This window comes from Rhynchophorus ferrugineus, unplaced genomic scaffold (assembly GCF_030347505.1).
Source record: "Rhynchophorus ferrugineus isolate W39M unplaced genomic scaffold, kcgeb_rfMv2 rfM1, whole genome shotgun sequence".
Classification (NCBI taxonomy): Eukaryota; Metazoa; Arthropoda; class Insecta; order Coleoptera; family Curculionidae; genus Rhynchophorus; species Rhynchophorus ferrugineus.
This window is the reverse complement of record NW_027472580.1, coordinates 52093190-52118607: the sequence shown is the minus strand read 5'-3', so window position 1 is coordinate 52118607 and position 25418 is coordinate 52093190. Positions and strand designations below refer to the sequence as shown.

At 29.9% G+C, this 25418-nt stretch overlaps 2 protein-coding genes across 5 annotated transcripts in view; one reads left to right on the top strand and one right to left on the bottom strand.

The window, feature by feature from the left end:
• Positions 1-13421, top strand: part of LOC143189124 (troponin C) — a 46439-nt gene extending 33018 nt beyond the window's left edge. Inside the window, exons 4-6 of the mRNA XM_076393811.1 lie at positions 9757-9876; positions 13062-13193; positions 13254-13421. Of these exons, the coding sequence (XP_076249926.1) occupies positions 9757-9876; positions 13062-13193; positions 13254-13282 (281 nt within the window). The 3' untranslated portion in view covers positions 13283-13421. The remainder of the gene's footprint in view (positions 1-9756; positions 9877-13061; positions 13194-13253) is intronic.
• The window catches only part of LOC143189115 (neo-calmodulin), a 278660-nt gene that overhangs the window by 107994 nt on the left and 145248 nt on the right, over positions 1-25418 (bottom strand). The window lies entirely within an intron of this gene.

Below are 25418 nucleotides of genomic sequence, written 5' to 3'. Positions count from 1 at the left end.
ATATTTAACAATAACCTCTGTTTATTCCATGGTCGATTGTTGAGTGGTGATTTCGAAATCCAAACTGAAAATCTAGTAATTTTATAAGTGATTATATGTGATAACTGTAAGAGATTAGTTTTTATATAGTAGATAGCAGCGATAAGAGATAACAACCTGTAAGCCCTGCCTTGTTCTGTCGATTTATCAGATTTTTTAACGTAATTTGTGCCACCTTAAAAGATCGCGGGACATGCTTCATCCTCAAAAGAGGCATTAAGTACATATGTCAACATGATGATTGCTTTTCATATTAGTTTTTTCAATGATCCAGGAGAAAATCATCAAACCCAGGATCTTGTTTAGATTTAAGAATATACGGGGCAACATACTATATCTATCTATTGTTGATTGTACACCATCCGGTTAAAATACATTGAATTAATTGAAATCATTGCATTAGACATATTAATTTATATCATTTTTGACAGGTGGCATTCGAGCAATTTCTTGGAAATGACAATGTGTCAAAAATAGTGGTTGGAGAAAACCTGTGGAATATATTTAAACTTAATTTATTAAACAAAATTTCATTTAATTAACTTAATCAGTAGTACAATCTTTATCCAAACATTCCGACCTAATTACTAACCGTAGTGTTAATTGTTGAGAGCGAATCTAAATAAAGATTTTATTAACAAAAACATAATAGACTTTTTCTTTAAAGTACGTCATCTTTTAAGTGGGTTAACTGTACTAGTTCATCTAATCATTGTAAAAGAATATAATTTCTTATGATGGAATGAAACTTTGTTTAATATTGAAACATACCATATCTTAGTTATTCCCGAAATCCCTCTTTACTTATAGTATATTACTATTTTCGTATATTAAACTTTGAGTATTAGGAATTTTATACATATTCAACATGTTTTTATATTACAAGAATATTTCAAAAGAAAATTTCAGTTATATACCCAAACATAAAGGAAACTTATTTATAACACGTCAGAGTTTTCAAAAGTATGTAACAAAGGTAGGGAGGTGTTGCTTCTTTTAACTATAATAAATCTCCTAAAAAATCTATTCCCAAAAATGGAAAAAGTTCTCTGAACTCAGGCGACCGTAAAGAATTTTATTATTTCCACTGTTTATTGGGAACAGCCTTTAAGACTAATTAAACTCCGGCGCTATAAATTCAGTGGGAAATGAAATATAAAATAGTACGGACATCATTAGAGAACGTAATTAGCGACTTATTCGCATCTGCCTTGTGACTTCTTTAATCATCTCGGATATTTTGTTTTGTTGGCGCGTATCCAATTGGAATTTTCAACGAGAATTTAACCGTTATGGGCTTATTTGAATAAGAAATTCTCATTTAAGTAGGCCACTATTTAAGTTTACATAATACTGTTAGCATGGGGAGCTTATGAAGTGCTTCGTATTTTCCATGTTAAGATTATAATATTCAGATAGAGTGTTTAAAATTATAGTTTCAAAAATGATATATTACGATTGGAAAGGTAAAACCAAAAATTGTCATATTATAAAATGTAAGCTTACAAGATACTGTAATATACCTGTACTCAACTGTCATACATGTACTCAACATGTATTAGGTACAATAACACAAACATGCGCTACTCTTTGACATCTGCTATATATATATATATATATATATATATATATATATGTTGCTATACATATTGCTCATATGTTTTTTGTTATTTACTATCTCTAAATCTTAATGGACGTTTTTAAACCCGTCTTTTATAAAAATCTTACATTTATGGGATATTAGACTGCAAATATGCTGAAATATTTTATTTTAAAATGGTAGGCATGTGTATTTTTGTAGCAGTAACATTTATAAATTAAATTAAACAAATCTTCCTTTGTTTTCATTTTATGTTATTAAAGTCAAAACCTAGATAGTGTTTTAATGAAAAATATTAAATAGTGACATTATTTAATTATTCATATTTCAGAGTCGATCGAAAAGTATTTGGTAGATATAACAACAATTTGTTCAAATATTTTCATGAAATAATATTTGTTCTTGTATAAACTAAAGTTGCAATAAGACTCTCATAGGTTCATCTTGATGAGAATATTGTCTTTTTAATAAAACATTTTGTTATGTATTTGTGAAATAATATTTTTAAATTAAATCAATTTAAAATGACTTTCAAGTGAATATTATTATATAATAAAGCTAAATATAATAGTGCTCAGTAGCTATCAGATATTAAATTATTATAAAATAAATAATTTTACAGTTACCTACAGTACAGTAACAGTAACTATAGTAGGGTAATCTCTTCCATTTTTTAGTTACCATTGTTTAGTTTTTAACGTTTAACGTTGAGCTATAGTCCTCGACATTTAACCTATTGACTGGCGACTAACTAATTTAGTGGTCATTCGGTTTATTCACTATGGTTACTATAGTATTCTTTGACCGAATCAACGACATAGAAATATTCCAGAAAACACAATTTCTAACCTAACCCGGTTACTAACGTGACTGTGAACATTTTCATTGCCTTTTGAAGAATCATATTTATAAACAATCACAAACAAAAAATGACGACCATGCCCAAGTGGGATTCAAGCCCTTGACTATAACAACAGGAGGAGGGCCGTCCTGTCGCCTTGTAGCACCAACCAAGCCGACATGTTCCAATTATAAAATACCAATAAATTCCTCATCTGCAAAGGTTCACATGAAAATTAAGATGGCAAATCAATTTATTTGCTAACAGAAAATATATTTATATATGCAAATAAAAATATATTCGAATAGAAATTCGAATAAAACTCATATTGGTAGTGTAATATTATGGATAAACACTTAAAAAAGGGATCAGCATTATTTTCTATAATATTAAGAAACTTTATAGACTTCGTATATCAAGAGAAACTTGTATTTTGGGATATTGGTAAGTTACTTGGGCCAATCAAAAACGTCCTAATTTTTAGATGTAGTTGCTGCTTGCCAAAGTATTTCGAAAATAATACCATTTTATCGTGCGTGTATAGGTTTTGAGGACCTTTGCAATATGTTACTAAAAGTTTTTTCTTAAACACCCAGATAACACCCATAATCGATATAGATTTCCCTAGTGCTTTTTAGGTGATATCTGAATTTTTCGTTTTCTCTTCAGTTAGAGAATTCATCAGTGAGATTATCAAGCGTGTTGAAAGAAGTATTCTTAAAGGACGAAGCTAAATTACAAAAATACATAAGTCTAACTAAGTTTAGCTAAACTAGTTAGTTTAGTTTAACTAATCTAGCTAAGTTTTTAATATGAATATGATAATAGAATTGTCTAAGCGGATACAGTATAATTTATACTATTTATAGTTTAATTATTTCGACACTAACATATCAAGAAAGAATACAAATAAAAATATATAGAATCAAATATCATATATCAAATTGTTCTAATCACTGGCATAAATATATTTGCAGGAAACTAATTTGTTGGTATATTAAATTTCATAAAAAATAAAAAATAAGGGGTGTAATAAAAATGTATGATTTAATATATATAGATATTACATTTATAAAAAGTTAATTTTAGAAACAATTAAATTGTTTTTCTTTATAAAAATTTTGACATATTAAACTGATTAAATCCGATTTTACCTCTGATATTGGAAATTTACGCCATATCCAGTGAAAATCAAATTAAAATCACTAATACAACATCAATCTAAATTTTGTAATATCAGGCGATGCTTTAGAACGCTCCACTAAAACTAATTAAACTTTCATTTTTAACAGTTAGCTTTTTGTGCCAATCAGTATTATTGCCACTTTGATTCTTACCTATTCGGGCAATGCTAAAATATCCCACTTGGACACGTGCCAACAAAAATATTCTAATATTATTAAACAAGTCGTTAGGGTGACCTTTCTAATTAGGTTTCCTGACTATGTTATATTTCGTTTTCTACTCACTTATTAAAAACAGTTTAATTAAAGCCGAGAGTGTTTCGCCGTGACAGATCATGAAACATACCACGAAATATTTCAGCAATGCCTAACTATTTTTTGTTCATTAAAATATATTAAATCAAAACATTTCAAAACTTTTATTATACTAGTTCGTTGACCCCAATCAACTAAGAGTTTTTGCTGCTTTATCCAGAAAGTTTAACATTCTATATACAAATCTTCCTGACAATTTTAATAATAACAATATATCTAGTTATTAGGGATTTACTTAATAAAAAAATACTAAAAAATTTTAATTAATGATTGTGAAAGATTCTTTGCTAATTAAATTCACTAAGCATTTCATTTTATATGACATCATAGTTATTATTTTGTATTATTTTATTTTATTTATTTTAAATTATATTATTAAATAATTTTATCTGTCATTGTTTTTCTGAACTATTTATTTACGATGTTAGTTTAATATAATTAAACCTTATTAAAAAGTATGAAAATAAAATATATTCTAATTTAATATTAAAATTATGACAATTAAAGTGTAAAGAATCGTGTTAAAATTCTGGGATATATCTTCTGGTATATTTGAGATGTTTTTACTTATCATTTTTTTTTGTTAAATTAATACGAATTTTACGATATAGGGCAATATTATTTTTTATATCATCTATTGCTTTCCTCTTGATATCGTATGTTATTGTTGACATAGTGTTTTACAATTTTTTAAAATATATTGCTGTGGTTTAGATTTTTAAATTAAACCATTATTTAATACATGTCATAGCTTTATGAGAAATTACGTCCCAGACTTGACATATAGACAATATTCGAGTAGTGATAACATTTTGGCGTATAATTTAAAAGTTACGCTGGTTTTAGTTAACCGTAGTTTTGCCCAGGCAGGACTATCCTCCTATTGGTACGATAGTCTCGGGTTCGAATTTTGCTGGATCATGTTAGTAAATTTATGTTTGTGATTGTCCAAAATGCAAGAGTGCAAAATCCGATAATGAAAATAAACCCAGTCATGCCAGTAACCAGGCTGGATAAGACCGGATGTTTTCTGGCATGATATCTTGGTCGCCAGTCGGTAGGCTCAATGCCGAGGACCGTGGTACGGAGTTTATGTTAAGCGGCAGGTTAGGTCCAGATAAATCCTAATTAGTATAATGGAGACTGTAAAATATAATAAAATACTTACATAGTAAAACTATAACAATAGAATTTTTAATATTAAAGAAAGTCTGGTTTTTTCAAACCGCCGTAATTTCTTGAAAGAAGAAAAGTAGCAAACACTCATTGATCAACACTATTTGAAGTTTAATGAACAAATCCGAAATTAGTTTTTACACAAACTTTTATAAATCTAAATTAATATTTTCATGTGATGTTAACAGGTCAATTGAAAAGTCTCCGGTCTGACACATAGATGGCGCTACTAGAATTATATCCATATGTTTTTAGTTAGCCTTAACCCTCAGAAGATGCGTGTATACATTTGACAGCTTTCGGATCATTAGTTTGTGAATTATACCATTCCGAGTGAAGTAACTTTTGTTCTTGCACTTGGTAGCATGGCTTGATGCCGAATTTCCGGACCCTGCCCCAGGATAATCAATCATCAAGGATTGGTATGCTACGTTTAACCGTTTTGACATGAGTACTGAAGACGGTGAACGCAGTGGACGCCCAAAAGAGTTTGTAACCTGCGAAAACATAAAAATAAACACAAAATTATTTTGAATGACCGTAAATTAAAATTGAATGAAATAACAGACACTCTAAAGATATCAACTGAACATGTACAACATATCATTCACGAATATTAGGGTATGAGAAAACTCTGTGCAAAGTGGGTGCCGCGCGATCTCACTTTTGATCAAAAACAACGACGAGTTGACGATTCGGAGCAGTGTTTGAAGATGATCAAGCTATGTGACAAAGGATGAAACATGGCTCCATCATTTCACTTCGAAGTCCAATCGATAGTCATCTGAGTGGACTGCACAGGATGAACCCGCTCCAAAGCGTGGGAAAACGCAACAGTCGGCTGGCAAGGTTATGGCGCCTGTATTTTGGGATGCGCATGGAATAATTTTCATTGACTACCTTGGAAAAGGAAGGAACATCAACAGCGACTATTACATAGCATTATTAGACCGTTTGAAGGACGAGATCGCCGGAAAACGGTCGCATTTGAAGATAAAGAGAGTGCTACTTCACCAAGATAATACACCGTGTCACAAGTCAGTGAAAACGACGATAAAATTGCGTGAATTGGGCTGGGAATTGCTTCCTCATCCACCGTATTCTCCAGATCTGACCCCCAGTGACTATTTCCTGTTTTCAGATCTCAAAAGAATGCTCGATGGGAAGAAATTTTCGTCGAATGATGAGGTGATTGCCGAAACTGAGGCCTATTTTGAAACAAAGGATAAATCGTACTACAAAAATGGTGTCGAAAAGTTGGAGGGTCGCTGTAATCAATGCATCACCCTTGAAGGGAATTATGTTGAATAAAAAAACTACTTTTGCCAAAAAATATCTTTTACTATGGTAGGTCGGGGACTTTTCAATTAACTTGTTACATAGCTATTATAAGGTTGATCTTTAAATTATTAGATTTTTCAATATCTTTAGAGGGCACACATATGAACTTCATATTTTATTTTATATACATTTAATTTCAGAGTTTGTAATTTCATTTAGAATAAATTTATTTTATTTATTCTTACATTTATTATTCTTTGTTTAATATATTTATGTCGTGTTCTTAACTTAATTCTCAAAGGACATTATACAAACTCAAGTGATGTTATTATATTTAAAATCTTAGTCAAAAAGATTTCAGGTTTAAACAAAGGATATTGAATGTCAAAAATCCAATATCTTATGTATAGCTTTTTGGGCTTCGGCGACAAAAAAAATCAGCATAGATACTAATAGCCATAATATATACCAAATTTTGTGGATGATACAGTTTTTTATTTAATGTCCCATTTTGTATTTTATTTATTATAAGTTATTTTTTTTAATGATTTATTATCAAAGGTGATATAATTCATGAGTTAGTCTTACTTTTCTTAGACTTTGATTTTTATAATATTGTAGTGTTGATTCCTTCATAGATAATACTAAAGTAGTACTAAATGATAAACTGTTATGTAGAGAAATATTAAAACCATCAATATAGTCAGGTTAGGTAGTTCTGTTGTTGTTGAATTGTTTACATTGATACCTATATATTGTCACCTATATCTCGTATCAGTAGATATTGCTGATCAAAATAAATGCAGGCACCTGATAACTTCATGACTATTGAGCATCATCTCTATCCTTGGCAGGTAGTTTGAATTACTGAGTTTCTATACATTCTTCTTCTTTTTTTGGCTTCATATTTTATAACAGATGCAATACCAATATAGGTTGAATGCAATATAGGTTGAATACTTGACTACTTTTTACTGGTGTATTTACTTTCCTTGAATTTTGTATATATGATATGAGTTTTTACACAGCCTCCCCAATATTTTTTGATACCAAATATTAACTCTAGTTTATTTTTTAAGTTATTCCACCTTTCTTAAATTATAACATGAAAGAAGAGTCAAATATTTTAGTTAACTATATATAACGTCGTTATCTTAACTAATTAATATTATATTTCCATATGAGTCTAGTTGTTATATATACCTTATATTGTTGTTAGTTCATTATAATATCGTACATTAAAAGTTGGATATGTTAAATAAAACCGAGTCGGCTTGTTTGGCTGGTAAGTGGTTGAACCACAGCCAACAAAGTCACAAGTTCAAATACCCAAGTCTCTGTACACGGATGCTTGCGTTTGTAATAGACAAGAGCAAACATTTACATGACATACTCATCTAAGTTATGTCAATAATCAGACTAAGGTCAGATGAATTCAGGCTTTGATGGCAATGCAACAATGAACATGAAATAAAATTTTGATGGTGTATAAATTAAGAATGTTTGGTATTAAAGAGTGAGAAGTAAGGTGAGATAATTTCTGAAGAAATTCCTACCTATAGTCTGTTTTCTTTAATGTAGTCAAATTGTTTTTGAAATCAGAATATCTGAAAATATTATATTGAAAATATCTTTTTAATATGCATTAAACCAGCAAAAAACGGAGATTATATTTGAGAATAGATATATAAATCAATTTTTTTACATATTTTATTAAATATGGTCAGAACCATATTATATTAACAATAATTTATTACTATTTTTTTGTATATGTTTTTTAGTTGTACTTCTAGTATTTCTAATTTATAGACTCATTGGTTTAGCCCATATACATTCTACTTCTTAAGAACGGATTGCTCATTTTGTTTTTCTTTGATTTGCTTGCAGACGTTTTGAAGTGTTCAACTTTTCGACCCTATTCGCCAACTGACTTAAATTGTGTCGCATTTTAGTATGGAATTCACTGAGCATGTTCATAGTTGTCAGTGATGGTTAACTCGTCAGTTACTTATATAATTATAGTTTATTTGGACGATTTTTTTGTTTTTTCTGTTGTACATGCCTTTGTATTTAGCAATGTATATTTTTTCATTGCGCAAGGATTCAATCTTTTCAATTGCAATTTCAATGCAGGAAATTTTCATTCCTTATTCTGTTTACTATATTGCTTTCTACATAGATTTGTGTGGTGTTTTACAGGTGTTTAGAGATTATATTTTTCATATGGTAGGCTGTTTTGTTATTTTCATTTTGAACTAGATCTAATCAAATGCTTCTGAATATTAGTGTAAACTCTCTCGTTATTATCTGTTATGTTAATATAAGTGTTTGACAGAACTTTCAAATTATTCTGAAGAAATTGATAAATAGGCTATATCCGAAGGGCGAGATTGTCTAACTGAAACTGAAACTGAAAATGAAAATATGCAGGAGTTATAGAAACTAGCTACATAATTTGCATAGATGGAATATATAGGACAAATGGATAATATTATGAATTATTAACAGCACATTTGTAAATCTTTTAAAGCATTAATGAAATATAATATAATGATTAATGCAATAATATATGTGATTATATGACATTTTATACTTTGAACATTGTACCTATTACTTTGATTATTTACTTTATAGACCTAAGTTTTCAAATATCAATAATTAATTTAATGATTGTAAATATATACCTTTAATATACATTTCCAAATTTCAAAAAATAAATGACCTAATTGTAATCGTTATTATTTTAATATACATGTTAAATGGAAATATCAATTTCAAAATTATTTTATTCATATATTCTCTGTTTTAATATAGTACATACATATATTACTTTATTTATTATTACATACGTGTGTTTATAATATAAAGGTAAAGAAATATCACGTGCAGATTATGCTTTGAAGTTGTGGAAATAATCTTACCTATGATACGTTGTTATAATACTCAATGGCATAGTTATTTACACTTATTTACTACACTTTGTTGATTATTGAAAGTTAATGGAAATTAGATTAAATTAACTACAATTTAAAAAATTTTAGTTAGTGTTAGTCCTTGAGACAGTTTATATATATTAATATATAGACATTTATCATTTTAGCATAACAAAATGTACGCATCACATGTATCAAACAAATGCATTTCTGATATTATATTGAAAATACTGAAAATCTTTAATAACATATCATATTTAAATTAGTCCTTTTACTTTATTATGAAAGAAAAATTATTAATTTAACTCATTGTGGCCGTATTTCGACTATAGCAATCATTAGTATATATTAATCAGTATTGATATTAACGTTTATTTTTATTTTTAGAAACTGGTACCGTGAATCTTGATGCCTTCTGCCGCGTAGCATCACATTTCTTAGAGAACGAGGACGAAGAAGCGCTACAAAAGGAACTGAAAGAAGCCTTTCGACTTTACGACAAAGAAGGTAAACAACCGTTTAACATTATAAATTCAATCCCTAGTCTCTCTGATGGTTTTTCGATTATGCTTCAGTAAACTACATCTAATTTTATAGAGAGTTGTCTTTGCTTTAGTCCCCGTTTTCTTCACCCCCTTTCAATCCCGTCCATTTTTCAAACCATTCTTGCGGTTACGGAATAATTTATCACATGTTCGCCCTAGAAAAATGACTTATTTTTGATATCTTCCGATGTTCAACTTTATAGAGGGTTCTGATAAATGAGGCAAGATAAATCACACCATCATTTTCAGATGATTTTCCCTACTGGCTCGAAAACAGATAATTAAATGGACCGAGCGCGGAATGATTATGATGGATTAGTTGATGGTCTCAACACTTATGATTTTTTGCTGCTTTTGATATTAGCTTATTAGCTATATAAGATATAGAAACAAATGAATTATTAATTTTTGATGAATTATTAATTAGTTTGCTTATGCATTAATAATTTAAATTATTATATTAATTGATTTAAAATTTTTGTATCACCCATTACTCTCTAACAGTTATGAGTATCTTTTCATTAATTGATATTTTTCATGGTGAAATAACTGAAAATTCATCAAAGAAATTAATACTTTTCTGAATTTTCAAAAAGTAATGTACATTATCCTCTTGTTGACGAATATTATTAAGTAATAGGTATAAAAAATCTAATGAATGTTCAAAAAATATATTGGCTATATAGCCAATATATTTCTTTTGTTTTAGTTTTTCTTATAATAGTTCTAGTTCATATAAATAGATTATCTTCAGACTGAATGAGCATATTTAATTCCGCACCATAAATGCTGTGGTTAGGTTTGATATATTCGACACTTTTTCACCAATTTAATACTTTGTCGAAACTTTGTCTTTCAGTATAATGAATCTAGCCAATATCCATATTTTAGGTAATAAGGATATTTTTTCCGGAAATCCATATTTTTCTGAACTAATGCCCTTTCCTTGCTCTTTAGTATAATACATCTAAAAAAACATCACCATACTTTTTAAGTTCCGATAGTTCAATATTTTTAGGAAATTTCCGAACCGAAAAATCAATAATTTAAAAAAACTTGAATTTAATAATATTTGTTCTGTTTCCGATATTTCTAGTTCTGCCTCTATCAATTAAAGCTCTCACATTTTCAACTTCAGGTTAACGATGTGAAAATGTAATCAGAATTACTACAATCATAGCTCAAATCAAGCTGTTCCTAACTGTTAAAGAAACATACATTCAATATAACACTCAAAAGATCAAATAATATCGAGACAATAAATGCGAAATCTGTTCCAAAATAATTAAGATCAGTCACAGTTAGTTTTGAAAGAAACGACTAATGCAACCCAATCCAAAAAAATTAGGATCAGTCACATCAGTTACCTTACAAAAGTTAATGCAACCAGTACTGATAAATTAACGCACAAACATCTATTTATCCGGAAATACGTATTGAGTACGGGAATATCTCTAGAAACTAATATCCAAATCCTAAAATAGCAAATCCGATGATGGATATGATTTTTATAATATATTGAATACGTCTCCTAAGCAGCTTTCGAAGTTAACATCGAAATTGTGTTAAGCTTATCTTGAAAAAAACACGCCTAAAATATGTTTATATATATTTTACTTTAAAAAATATTAAACCCAAACAAAAATTATACTTCAGGCAAACAAAATATTTACTTCATTGAATCAATAAATAAGACCATATTTAGTTGCCTATAAACAGGTCGATTAATGCGTTCAGAAAAATCAGTTTATGTTAACTCTATATTACTTATAGAATAACTATATACTAGTTTCACTTAACACACGTACATATTTTTGGTTGTTTCTGTCCTTTTAATACCTAGATGAACATAATGTTAAACATATTTTCTTCATAAGTAGCTGATATTCTTTAATATAAGAATACGTGATTTAGTGATTGTGAAGGAAGTGATTTACATTAAATACTGGATGTACTCGGCATGCGTTGTACTGCTACGTAAAATAAAAAATAAGAAAAAGATCGTATAATATGTTAAATACTATGTTTTTTACGTGGCTGATATTAAACTTATTTACCTAATTATTTTTTATAAGTTCTAGTTTTCTTATAATGACGCTAACAAATATAACAATTTCATTAGACATTTGTAAGTTTTTATTAGAGTATTGGATTTTCAGAACATGTCATAGATAACAAATATCATTATTTGTTAATACGTTGTTTTCTATTCACACAACATCCACCTGTCTATCCTACTGTCTAATTTCGCATTCTCAACATCTTGTAAGTTATCTCACTAAGATCGTCAATTATTAAACTGATATATAATTTTAAGGATAACTTTTTAAAATTCATTTAAATATTATTAACATTCGTTCAGTTCACATTAGTTTACTAAGTGTTCACATAAACAATTTTTAGAATCGTTCTGTCCATCCATTGCCAATTCCAATAATTTTAATCTCCGATTTTTTATTTTTAAAATAATTTGATTTCAATATTTTACTTAGCATAGGAACCATTAGACATACATTTTTTAGTTATTGTTAAACGTATATATAAATATGGAGTACTGGCCTTAAATTTGGCCAGTTTTTCCTTATATGTTAGAAAGCTACTTGGCTTATTTATATAAGTAACGGAACAGCCGGAAGGACAAACATTAACAAAATTCACTAAACAGGTTATACAACCAAACATTTTTTTAGGTTACATATTACATGTCAAGTAGAACTAGATATTTAATTTTGTTATTGAAGTCTCTTGTAATATAATATGAATTTAAATAGATTTTTTGAGTTGAACCTTGACAGTTGTAAACAGAATAATGCAACAAAGTATCAAACAAATTTTTGAAATAACAAATAGCTCGTTTTGGCTTGGAACTTTCTATTTCTTCGATTGAAAAGTTTCTGTAGAGCTGTTTCTGTTGTATTAAAAATTACAAATTGATCAGTTTAGGAACTTTGATTTCAATATCACCAACTTGTTAAAAACTGAAATTATTCAAAACAATATTCTTTACTAATTGCCTTTAATTTTCCACGAACATTTGAATTCTTGGCGAAACTGGAAAATTGCTTGTGATTCCTATAATGTTTGTCAAAGATAATTCTCAAATATCTCTAATAATATAATGTGAGTAATATATTAAATTTAATTTAGGTAATGGATATATACCAACTTCAAGTTTGAGAGAAATATTGGCGGCCTTAGATGATCAACTCACCAACGATCAGTTAAATGAAATGATCGCTGAAATTGATACAGACGCATCAGGAACTGTTGATTTTGACGGTACGAGGGTAATTCAAAATTATTTTATTAAACTATTTTAATTATATTTCTCTGTTTTAGAATTCATGGAAATGATGACTGGCGATTAAAATAATCCAACAAATAATTTTTTTTCTAGCACAGTATAAGTATGTTAATTATAAAATTAGTTATTATTTTTACCTAAACCTTGTGAATATATCCTATTAGCCAATAGACTTATACGTAATTTATAGATTGTTAATACTATATTGTTTTTTATTTGTATTATTGCCATTATATCCGCCATTTATCCCCTTGCGTTATAGATAGAACCTCGTCGACTATCACAATCAGTTTAGAGAACAGAAGTAAAAAGACCTGATAATACCAGATATAATTCTGCTGAGGCTCCATCAAGATAAGGACGATTCTTATAAATGCCATAACATGAAGGCTTGAAGAAAAAACAAAATATATAATTTGGATATATAATTGAATAATCAAGTAGTTTCATTCCAGTATCGATGTAGGGACCAGTGTACAAATCAGGGTCAAAAAGATAGAATCAAGTACTAAGCATAATGAACTAATTTCAGAACAAGATCTATCAACAGCCATTTGTATATTCTGTATTGTTGTGTTAGCTGAGTTTGATAATAGTTATCAGCACTGATAACAGATTGGTGGAGATATTTCTTTTAATAGAGTAAGATAATTACACAGAAATTTATTGTTCGTCTTCTGCAAAATTAACTAAATTTAACAAAAATTAATTCAATTTTAATAATTTATGACCCCATTTAGAAATTTTATCATTAGAGAGACTTAACATGTTCTCCATCTTCAAGATAATTTAAGACCAACATAATTTTCCTAATATAATTGTTGCTTGATATAGGCAATTAAAATATTTATATAATATAGATATAAATAAGTACCTGGTCACGTTAACTGAGAGGATATATTCAAATATTCAAAATGCTATTTTAAATATTTTCTCATGTTTGAAGGAAAATGTTATTCTGACTCTGACAAATGAATGCATTGATAGTATTAAAGCTTTTCTGCTAGCTACAACTGAATGAATTTTCTGGATACTCTAATAGATGAACACCATTAATAGTACTGAGTAATTTAAACCCACCTTAGTTATGCCACCAGACTTCAGGTGAAAACAGAACTTCAGGCAGAGTTTGAAAATGGCTGATGTATATTCCCAATTCTTCAACCAGAAAAAAAACGAACGAAGAATGTTATACATCGAGAAGTTGTATAATATATAATAACATAATTATATAGTTTAGGGTTATATTCAATAATTATCTTAAGTAAAGATGAGGTTATATTATTTTTTTATGGTTTAAGTATATTGGTGACACGCTATGAAAGATAATGAGAACGCAACACATTAAATAGTAACGTGTAATGACTAACTCACTGATAACTACCATATTTTAAATACCAAGTTTCGAGTCAATCCATCGTTTCGAATGAAATTAAGGATATTGTTCATATTTTATACCCACATTAGAGAACCAATTTTTATCCTGTACTCAGCCAAATGGGCGGGTATCAATTAGTTACGGGGGCAGTTGTATAAATCAGTAATTTTTATAAATCTCCGAATTTGAATTAGAACAAAATATGTAATTCATAATACCAATTTTCAATTTTGTCGAATAACGAAAAACGCAATGTACAGTTAAAATAAGTAAATGTTCGATAACGTGTCACTTGGAAACTATAAGATATTATTCAATTTGGTGAACATTTTCATAATCAGCGTGCTGAAGAGTACTTAGTGTGTGAATTTAAACAAAATTCGTAATTCATAAGACCGCTTTTTAGTAACTTTAACTGTTTTACTGCTACACTCAAATGAAATCTATTACTATGAGATTTTGAGCAACCTGCATCATTTAGTTTGAGTCTCACGGTCTTTGACAGCAGACTACTTCTCAAATATTTTCAAAAATCAAAAATAACTTTTAATTGATTAAGAAAAGTAATTCTCGGTGCTGATTATACATTATTTTTGTATAAATACACATCGCAAAGAAACATGAAAAGCTTGATAAGTACTATGCGAACTTTACACCATCAATTCCGATGGTTAAGAAGTGGTTTTCTTAGTCGTACTAGTACAAGTGACGCCGAAGCATCAGGTCGTCTGTAAAACTCCTCATACTGTGAATGAGATGAAATAAAGAATGAAATTACATGAGGTGACTGAGGCTGTAGCTGTGTGCATCTCAACGGGGAGGGAATAACTACTCGAACTCGAACCGTGTAACTTATTCAAAGATGAATTTGGCGACATTAAGACGCAATTCAAATATATTTAACTGTTTCAAGACATGTATACACCACAAAACATCACATGCCAAGGAGCAATTAAAACGGTTAAAGCCAAGTTTGTCGTCCACTAGTTTAAGGCCCTGAGAAAACCTATTATTTGGAAAAATTAGAAAAATGCAGTACTAAATGTATTTAGTTAAAAAGAATTTATGTTGAGAAATGAAACGCTTTTTTATCGAAAAATAAATATTTCATTTAGAAAGAATAGAAGCTAAAATTGAGAGACATGGTCAAAAATCTAAATCATCAGAAACCGTTTTATATTTATCTTAGCTGTTTTTATTGGTACGTAAAGGTACATAACGGATATGTCATGCATCATCAGGCATTGCTTATCGCTATATGTGTACTGGATAGCGGAAAAATCTCCATTTCGCAAATCGACGCTAAACGTCGGTGGATTACGAAATGCTTCGCCGACATATGTATTTTGTTGGAAATTCCGATATGAAGAGAGAGTTTTTGGCGGAGATTTAGGATGGTAAACGATTAGGGGAGGGAATAGAATGACGAAACGTGACGGTTTTTGCGATATAATAAAATTGTCGCGCACAGCTTGTGGTACAGAAACTTTTATTCTACTTAGATTGTAAAATTGGACGCTTTCGAGAGGGTTATCATACAATGATGATAATCAAATTTCACTTATTTGTAGAATAAATAATTCGATTTACTCAAATATATATAATTCAATAGAATTGAATCTCATTAACTTACATGCTACAAATTAACTTGATGTGTGTTTCCCTTTTAAATTTATTTCAATAACAGCTTTAATTAGCACATTACCATAAATTAGCTCATTTTTGATGACTTAAAATGTATTAAATAGTATTCCGACAAGGGAAATTTTATTCATAAGGATAAACATGTAACAGATATTATTCAAATTAAATTGAATTATTATTTAGTATATTGCATGAAACAATAATAAAACTACAATGAAAATAGTAAAATGCTATATTGATGAAAATATGAAGTGTCAATGCAAAAATGTTGTAAACAACGTACAAATAAGTGTTAAATTAGATGATTTTCAAGTTTCTCTATATAAAATAATAGTTCTCCAATAAACATTCTAAAGGTACTCGGTGTATACGGACTCTAAACATGGAATATTAAAAATTAAATTTTTGACATTCATTGCCTTTTTTTGGATTTAAAGAAATCTGTTAACGAAGCCCATGAAATAGTCTTTTATCAACTTATCATGATACTGTTCCATCATATATCAATTGTAGGGTTAATTTCATTGACTTCGAGTTGGTTATTTTGATGTCAAAAATCAATATGGCCTAGAGGAGAAAACACAACACCGATGTGCAAAACCTATACCAGGACGAATAACCAGCACAAACTTTCAAAGGATTTTCAGACATCTTAGCAGGTGATGAATCTAATTTTATCAATTATATTCTTTGAAAAAAATCCAAATATAGCTCCAATTCAAATATCTGCTAAATCAACATCATTTTTTCCAACACGGTATAAAAATGAAAAACAAAATGGCAGAAAATGATGAAAGTTAACAGGTCAATTGAAAAGTCCTCAGCCTACCATAGTAAAACACATTTTTTTGGCAAAATTAGTTTTTATTATTCAACATAATTCCCTTCAAGGGTGATATACTGATTATAGCGACCCTCCAACTTTTCGATACCATTTTTGTAGTACGATTTGTCCTTTGCTTCAAAATAGGCCTCAGTTTCGGCGATAACCTCTTCATTCGACGAAAATTTCTTCCCATCGAGTGTTCTTTTGGCATCTGAGAACAGGAAATAGTCGCTGGAGGTCAGATCTGGAGAACACGGTGGATGAGGAAGCAATTCCCAGCCAAATTCATGGATTTTTGCCATCGTTTTCACTGACTTGTGACACGGTGCATTGTCTTGGCGAAGCACTCAAAATGCTTCTTCAAATGCGACCGTTTTTCGGCGATTTCGTCCTTCAAACGATCCAATAACGCTATGTAATAGTCGCTGTTGGTGGTCCTTCCTTTTTTCAAGGTAGTCAATGAAAATTAATCCATGCGCATCCCAAAATACAGGCGTCATAAACTTGTTAGCCGACTGTTGCGTTTTTCCACGCTTTGGAGCGGGTTCATCGTGTGCAGTCACCTCGGATGACTGTCGGTTGGACTTCGGAGTGAAATGATGGAGCCATGTTTTATCCATTGCCATATATCGACGCAAAAACTCGGGTTTGTTATGCTTAATCATCTTCAAACCCTGCTCCGAATCATCAACTTGTCGTTGTTTTTGGTCAAAAGTGAGCTCGCGTGGCACCCACTTTGCACAGAGCTTCCTCATACCCAAATATTCGCGAATAATATGGTACACGTTCAGCTGATATCTTTAGAATGTTTGCTATTTCATTCAATTTCAATTAACGGTCATTCAAAATCATTTTGTTTTTTTTAATGGTTTCGTCGGTAACAAGCTCTTTTGGGCGTCCACTGCGTTCACCGTCTTCGGTGCTTATTTCCCCACGTCTAAACTTAGCATACCAATCTTTGATGGTTGATTTTATAGGGGTAGTGTCCGGAAACTCGGCATCAAGCCTCAACTTGCTTGCTCAACTCTCGCTTCAACTGTATTTGTTCCCTTCAAAAAGCAATATTTTATCAACAGGCTTATTTCCTTTTTATAAATTTTTTTTCACAGTAATAAAAGTTGCTTCACTCAATATGCTATAATTCGCAAACTAATTATCCGAGAGCTGTCACATTTATACACGCATTTTGAGGATTAGGGCTAACGAAAAAACATATGGATTTAATTCTAGTAGCGCCATCTATGTGTCAGACCGGGGACTTTTCAATTGATCTGTTATTTTCATTAGTATATACTGTACCAATTTTTTTTCGATAAATACCTTTTTAAAGTGAAAAGATGATACCTGCAAGCTTTTAATACAACAAAATATATTTTTATAATATTTTGAGGATTTTTACAGTCAATTAATTTAATAATGTATTTATAATGTTCAAATATTTCATTATTTTTTATTTTATGAGAACTAATAGAATTACAGTAATATCAGAAAACTATAAGATTTCTCAGATAACATGACCGAAATATCCCAGTTGTTTTTGTTTTTAACCCTTTTATCAAGTTTGTGCAGTAATCGGAAATCCATCCTATAAATGAAAACCGCTTCTTTGTATTATTTGTTTCAATTATTTTTCTTTAAACTGCGATTATATTGTTGAGCTGACGAGAACATATCATGTTTTATATACTGTATGAATTGGATTTTGTACAATTTAAATAAAAGTTCAGATGCTGGACAAACAATCAATATTATTTAAAAATCCTTAAAAAACTAGTAAAATTGCAGATTAGAGAGCCATTCTAGATAACTGATGATTAATTCAAAAAGTAATGGAGAATTAAGTTAAAAATAATTTAATTGAACAACAACGATATAATACATATATTAAAATAAACATGTTATGAGGTAATCTGGTAGATAATTTGCATTACATCCTAGATTGGAAAAGAAGATACTGATGGAAATTGAGGATAGAAAATTCAGAAAATGTGATGATTATTTGGTGTCCATTTTACTTGTTACAAAATGCGATTTAATTTCTTAAAAAGGGCCCGTAGTCTTATGACAAACATCCGTAACAATAATAGTAATAATAAATAGTGTAATGAACTATTAATGTTCCCCTATACATTTAATAAACCTATGCAGTTAATTGTGATAAGAAAATATTTTTGTGGCTAATATCAACTCTATAACTATATGTCTATGTTATACTGGATTGAAAAAAATGCGATCAATTTTTCCTCAACCAAGCATCATACCAAGCAACGTCTTCCCTCTCATAAAACACACCTCTTATCTGCATATTTTAAGTTTCTGTAACATTCTAGGAAAAAGTAGATGCTGCTTTATGATGTGAATCTTTATGGACCGTTTTGAGCACAAGGTGCTAGGCCCTACTCGACTAAAACCTTTTACCGGGTTTAGATGCGTAGAAGACATCTTACTGATTTGCCTCATTTTCACATTAAATATCCAATTCAGAAAGGATACCCAAAATATTCCCGAAATTACATTAAGCATTTTTATATTTTTTATGATTTTAAATATTTTAGCCAGTTAGGTCATTAGATGTACGAGAAATCTTCACAGATAGGCCGATTACTTTCGGCTCCGTAACCTATCCTAAACATTATCCGTCATGAAAAAGGAAACAGAAGAAGATACAAACGAAAAAGCTTTTCTCGCAGTCCCCCGTTTCATCAGGGAAGAATACATCGGAAGGGTGCTAAACAAAAACACTATCAAAGTTATATTGAAATCACGCATGAAGATGTATTAGGTACCCCTTAACCATAAAGGGGATCTGCTATCTACTATATCTGTTGTGATTGTGGTTGAAATTGGCGAAATAGGAGGGAGAAAACATATGTTAAGAATTTAATAGATCGATAGTATACTGACTTTGAAAGATTAAAGTCCATATAATACCTAAAATTAAAATTAAATGTATTTGTCACTTGTTATAAGGGTTATTTTGAATCTAGGATACTTTAAACAGAATACGGTACAGAAAGAAATACAGCGCAGGCTTATCGAAAATTGTGTGCCATGGCAATCAAATCTTTGTAAAACTCAATAACATTTTAAAGTATATTGAGGTCATCGTTACAGAATATCGAACACTTGGGTTCCGCATGAATTAACAGTGTAAATTTTAATGGACCGAATTTCCATATGTAAATAGATTCTGCAAGGAAACTAAATAGAGCGGTTTTCGAAATGAATACTACAACAATGCAGGAAAAGGATCATTGCTGACGTCCAGCTTCAAAAACGTAGCAAATCCCTCATTACTGTCAAAGAAGCTAAGAGTTTGGTTTGAAATGGAGTTGAATTGAAATGGAATTTTGAAAACAAAAACATCAATTTCAATGTCTTCCATTACGACAACCAAATACATGTTTAGTGATTCGAAAAATACTAAAAGGGTTATGGTCATTGATCAAAGTGGCCTATATATCATTAATTAGTGCCTAATTCTTCGACTAATTTCACTTACTAATCTATGTAATTATCTCCGGATGTAAATTTCTCCTTTAGACTAGAATAAAACTGGAAAGCAGTGTTATCTGCGATTTCGGTTCAATAACTTGCCTCTTCATTCCGTTCATATAAAATAATTTTAATGTAAATTAATAATGTCTGTTTTTAAATCCTATACGTTTAATGACTGGTATAGTCGGTAGGTTTCCTGGGATATTAAAAGTCTGTCACCTTTTAAATTCACTCAATTAGCCGAAATAAATTTACTTATCACGAAAGTAATCAGTTTATTAAGAAAATAAACATCTTGGGTAATCGTTCCGCAGACACTCGAAGCATTTATTTACTTGAGTTCGATACTTTTAACGCAGTTCATGTTGTAAGTTTGCAACTATGGACTGAAATCCTCAAGCCATAAATGAATGGAATTATAACACATCCATGTTTTGAAAAATACTGCTAGTTCGTAGATTACGCTACCAAAAGTAGACTGAAATTGTTTTGAACTTAAGATACGGGAATTTGTATAGAAGTTTGCAGTATTGTATGTCCACCTATCAAATGTAGATTACAATAGCTCAGTTGTTACGCTGTAGACTATTGGAAAATAAAATTGCCTAATCTTAGGAAATTATTTCATATATTGATTCTTCAGATGCCACAATCATATTTGTTACTTAGTTTAGATACTCTTGTATTAACATAAATTATCACAAATTCTTATTCAGCTACCTATACGTTATTATTTATTTTACGCATTGTATTATTTTTATCGTTACATAATAATGGTTATATTATTTCAGTATTGAGTTTTCTTTTCATATTTTTAGGAAATGTCTTTAATTAACTTTAATTAACATCAAGTAGATGACGCAATTGTCCCTGGTCCTAATCTCAAATAATTTTATTCTTAAAAATGATCACAATCCCTTTTCTTTTCTTTCTGGCTTCTTTTTCTTTTTTCGCTTTTTCTTTTGGCTATAGTAATTTTTATTAAAAAGGATATGTCTCTTTCAGAACAGAAAATGGCTTGATTTTAGTAAGCATTATGACTCGTTAATCAATAATATAATTACGTTTTTATTGTCGATATAAGCAAACATCTTTTTCAATTAATAACATGGAATAAAGTTTCTAACGATGGTTAAACACTCATATTTCAAATAGATTGATTTGGATGTAAACTGATGAGTGAAAATTAATATGGATGAAAATCAAATATAATTAAAGCCTTGTTGTATAAAGTTCATAATGTTTTGCTACGATTACAATTGGATTGTATATTTCTTAAATGATTCTGTGATTGTAAATTCGCGAAGATGAACATCGATCAGGATGAATGATTCAAAATTCACCAAAATGATAATAATAAGATGCAATAATTGGTCAGATATATGGTAGAAATAAAGGGAGAACGTGTTTAGTTCCATGGCCGAAATTTCCATTGTTTTTACAGGATTTGACCCTGTAACTTTTATTATGAACAACCGGAAAGAAATAATTTTCAGAGAATGAGTGGATTAGAACTTAAATTGTTGTCTATTTCTTTTGAACTTAATTGTTAAATATTTTGAAAATATTTAAAAAGCATTTTGTGAATTCTATTTATGTTCACTTCATAACATCAATTGATAATATATATTTATTACCAAATTTTATGTTTTATCACATCTTTATCAATGAGCGAGAAATCTGAAAATATTTATTAGCTCAATTATATTTAAAGCCCACTAAGTTTATATATTATTTAGATACTATTCTTAACATATAGAACATAATTTATAATACCTCTATATATTAAAGCATGTATATAGATTACAGAACGGATCGGTAATAAATAGCTGATAATTTATCCTCAAGTACTAAGAGGCAAGTTCTGGAAAAGTTTATCAATAGTAAAGTTTCACGAAAAAGCTTAATATGCTCATACATCTTATAAAATTAAGTGTTTCGAATTTTATATCACTTTTGCATCTTTATATACTCTAATACTAATTTTAAGTTAAAAACTAATACGGTTAATTATAATAATAAACTGAAAGTGTGGCCGAATATCAACTGTATAAGTATACTGCTTATGCCATATTGAAATCATATTAGGGTTTCATCCCTTATCAATCTACGTCAACATTTATTAACACCTTGGTCGTTCATAACTATTAAATTCGTCGCATTTAACATTTATCGTAATAAAACGACAGTTCTTCATTTAATATTATTATTGAGTTATTCGGTGTATTCAGACGCCAATCATAGAACCTACAAAATTGCATTTTCGACACCCATTATATATTGGTTGTTTGATTTTGTTGAACCAATCTGCTGTCGTAGCCCCTCAAACACTTGCGAAAAACACTCAGAGACTTTTGAAAATGCTTTTCCGTCATATTCCAATTATGGGCTATGGTTTAAACAATTTAAGAATGGCGATTTTGATGACAAAAGGACGGCTTGGAAAACTGAAGGACGTTCGAAGACAACAAGTTGCAAGACAGCAGACGATAAAAATTCTCAAATTCCCCGAAAAATAGTCAAAAAGCTTATAATTTGATGAATGAACTGTTTTCAGGCCTTTGCATGCGATGAGAAATATCCACAATGGGCAAAATTGGCTACCACATAAATTGATGAAAAATGCCATTTCAAATTTTCTCCTGTATAAGAAAAAATGGTATAAATGATACGCTGCTGTTGATAAGAAAAATAAATTGCATTTTAAGTTAGTTTAAATCTACCTTGAAAAAGTGTTGGACTATCAAATTAGGTACGGTATATACGGAATAGTGCTATCAGATTTGTTTAGAAACTTGTTTTCGTTATAAGCCTATATCTCGAAAACTAAATAAATGATTTTAAAAATAAATAGTTTAGAACATAAATTTTACTTCTCTATCTATACCTTGTTGAAACCCACATTATACTAAAAGACAGTGTATAAACATAGAATACATTTCACACACCTTCTTCCCCCTTTAATTACGCTTACGAAAACAAGTCGATCGCGATAGAGATTTAAGACAAAAAAATAGATCCGCAGATCTTATATACATAAAAATTGGCCACCCTTAATAACTATAACAATAAATATGTTTAAAATGTTTAACACCCATAAAACTATATTTTTCTAAATCAGGCAAAAAATACTAACAATAGTTAGTTACAATACATTCTGAAAAATGTATACTAAATTTAGGTTTTATATTACACTGGAAATATAACCAAATTCCCCATATTCGGAACAAATTTAGCGTACTAACTAATCTCCATATTCATCAGAGGAGCGAAACCGTAAGCCGATTGCTCTTGCATTTCATTCAGAAACACAACGTGTTAGATAGTTAGGGTGAATAGAATGTGGCCACAATAGACGTCGAGAACCAAAATGGAGACTGATACGGGACTTTTCAAGTGGAAGAACCATATGTACCGCTTACACACTTCCGATTATTGTTATTTGCAACGGTAGATGTAGAATCCGTTAATAATTAATAGTGGAAATCTATACGGAATTAAATACTTTAAATTAATATTTAAAGTACTTAAAAGAATAACAATCTAATATCACTTGTAATAATGACTAAAAGTATTTTCAAATTGAGAGTTATTTTCAACTTAATTATTCAGATAAATATTATAAATAATAAAATATTTACATGTAATAACTATAATATTTACATTATTGTATTAACAACTGTTTGCTTTCTTTATTTATATGTTTGTATTTTTTAAATGAGTTAACATAGTACCTGTATCTCGTCGGATCTGAGTCGGATGTGGTTTTTATATGCAGAGAAAGGACAAAATAATGTGAACACTTGACATATACACAATATTTATTTATATACTAGCTGACCCGACAGACTTCGTCCTGTCAAAAAGATTTGTAATGTGGCAGTTTTTGTGCCTACGTATTTTAAAAAATTCTCCTGAACAGAACCATCACCCTGGTGATAGGGCGTTGTGAATAAAAAATAATTAAATAAAACATATATAAGGATTGAAAAGTAAGTAATCGCTTTATTGTTAATCATGTGAATCATAATTATTATTATTATTATCATTATATTGCTTTGTGGTATACGATGTTTTTTGTTTGATTACCTGGCGCATAGATAAACAAATCTGATGGTTTTCCAACACGGGAACAGGCAACATACAATTGACCATGTGAGAAACATGGGTTTTCTAGATTAATACCACAAACACTTAATGATTGCCCCTGGGACTTGTTTATAGTCATAGCAAAAGCAAGCCGTCAACATGTCTATAGGAAATTTGCCATTACCAATGTCAATGAGTTGTTTAGAGAATATGTTTCCAGATTGGTCATTTTGCAACTCGACACGCATATTCTTCCTTAAATGAAGTACTTTAACATGTTTCCACAAATTGGAGGACTTTAGACATGCATTGAGTTCATCAGCTGGCGTTGATCGTGGAATCACTGGCAATGTTTGACGAAAATCTCCTGCTAATAAAATCATTGCACCACCAAATCGGTTATTATTGCTACGTAGATCTTTTAAGGTTCTGTCTAAAGCCTCCAAAGATTTTTTATGTGCCATCGTGCATTCATCCCAAACAATCAATTTACATTGCTGCAAAACCTTTGCCATTGCAGAGTTCTTCGAAACGTTGCAGGTTGGAGTTTCATTGCTTTGCATATTTAATGGCAATTTTAGTGCTGAATGGGCTGTTCGACCACCTTCAAGCAAAGTTGCTGCGATTCCCGACGAAGCGAGTGCAAGTGCAATTTTATTTTGTGAGCGAATTGTTGCTAATATTAATGAAATAAAAAAAGTTTTTCCTGTACCACCAGGTGCATCTAAGAAATAAATCCCTCCAGTTTCATCATTTGTTACTTTC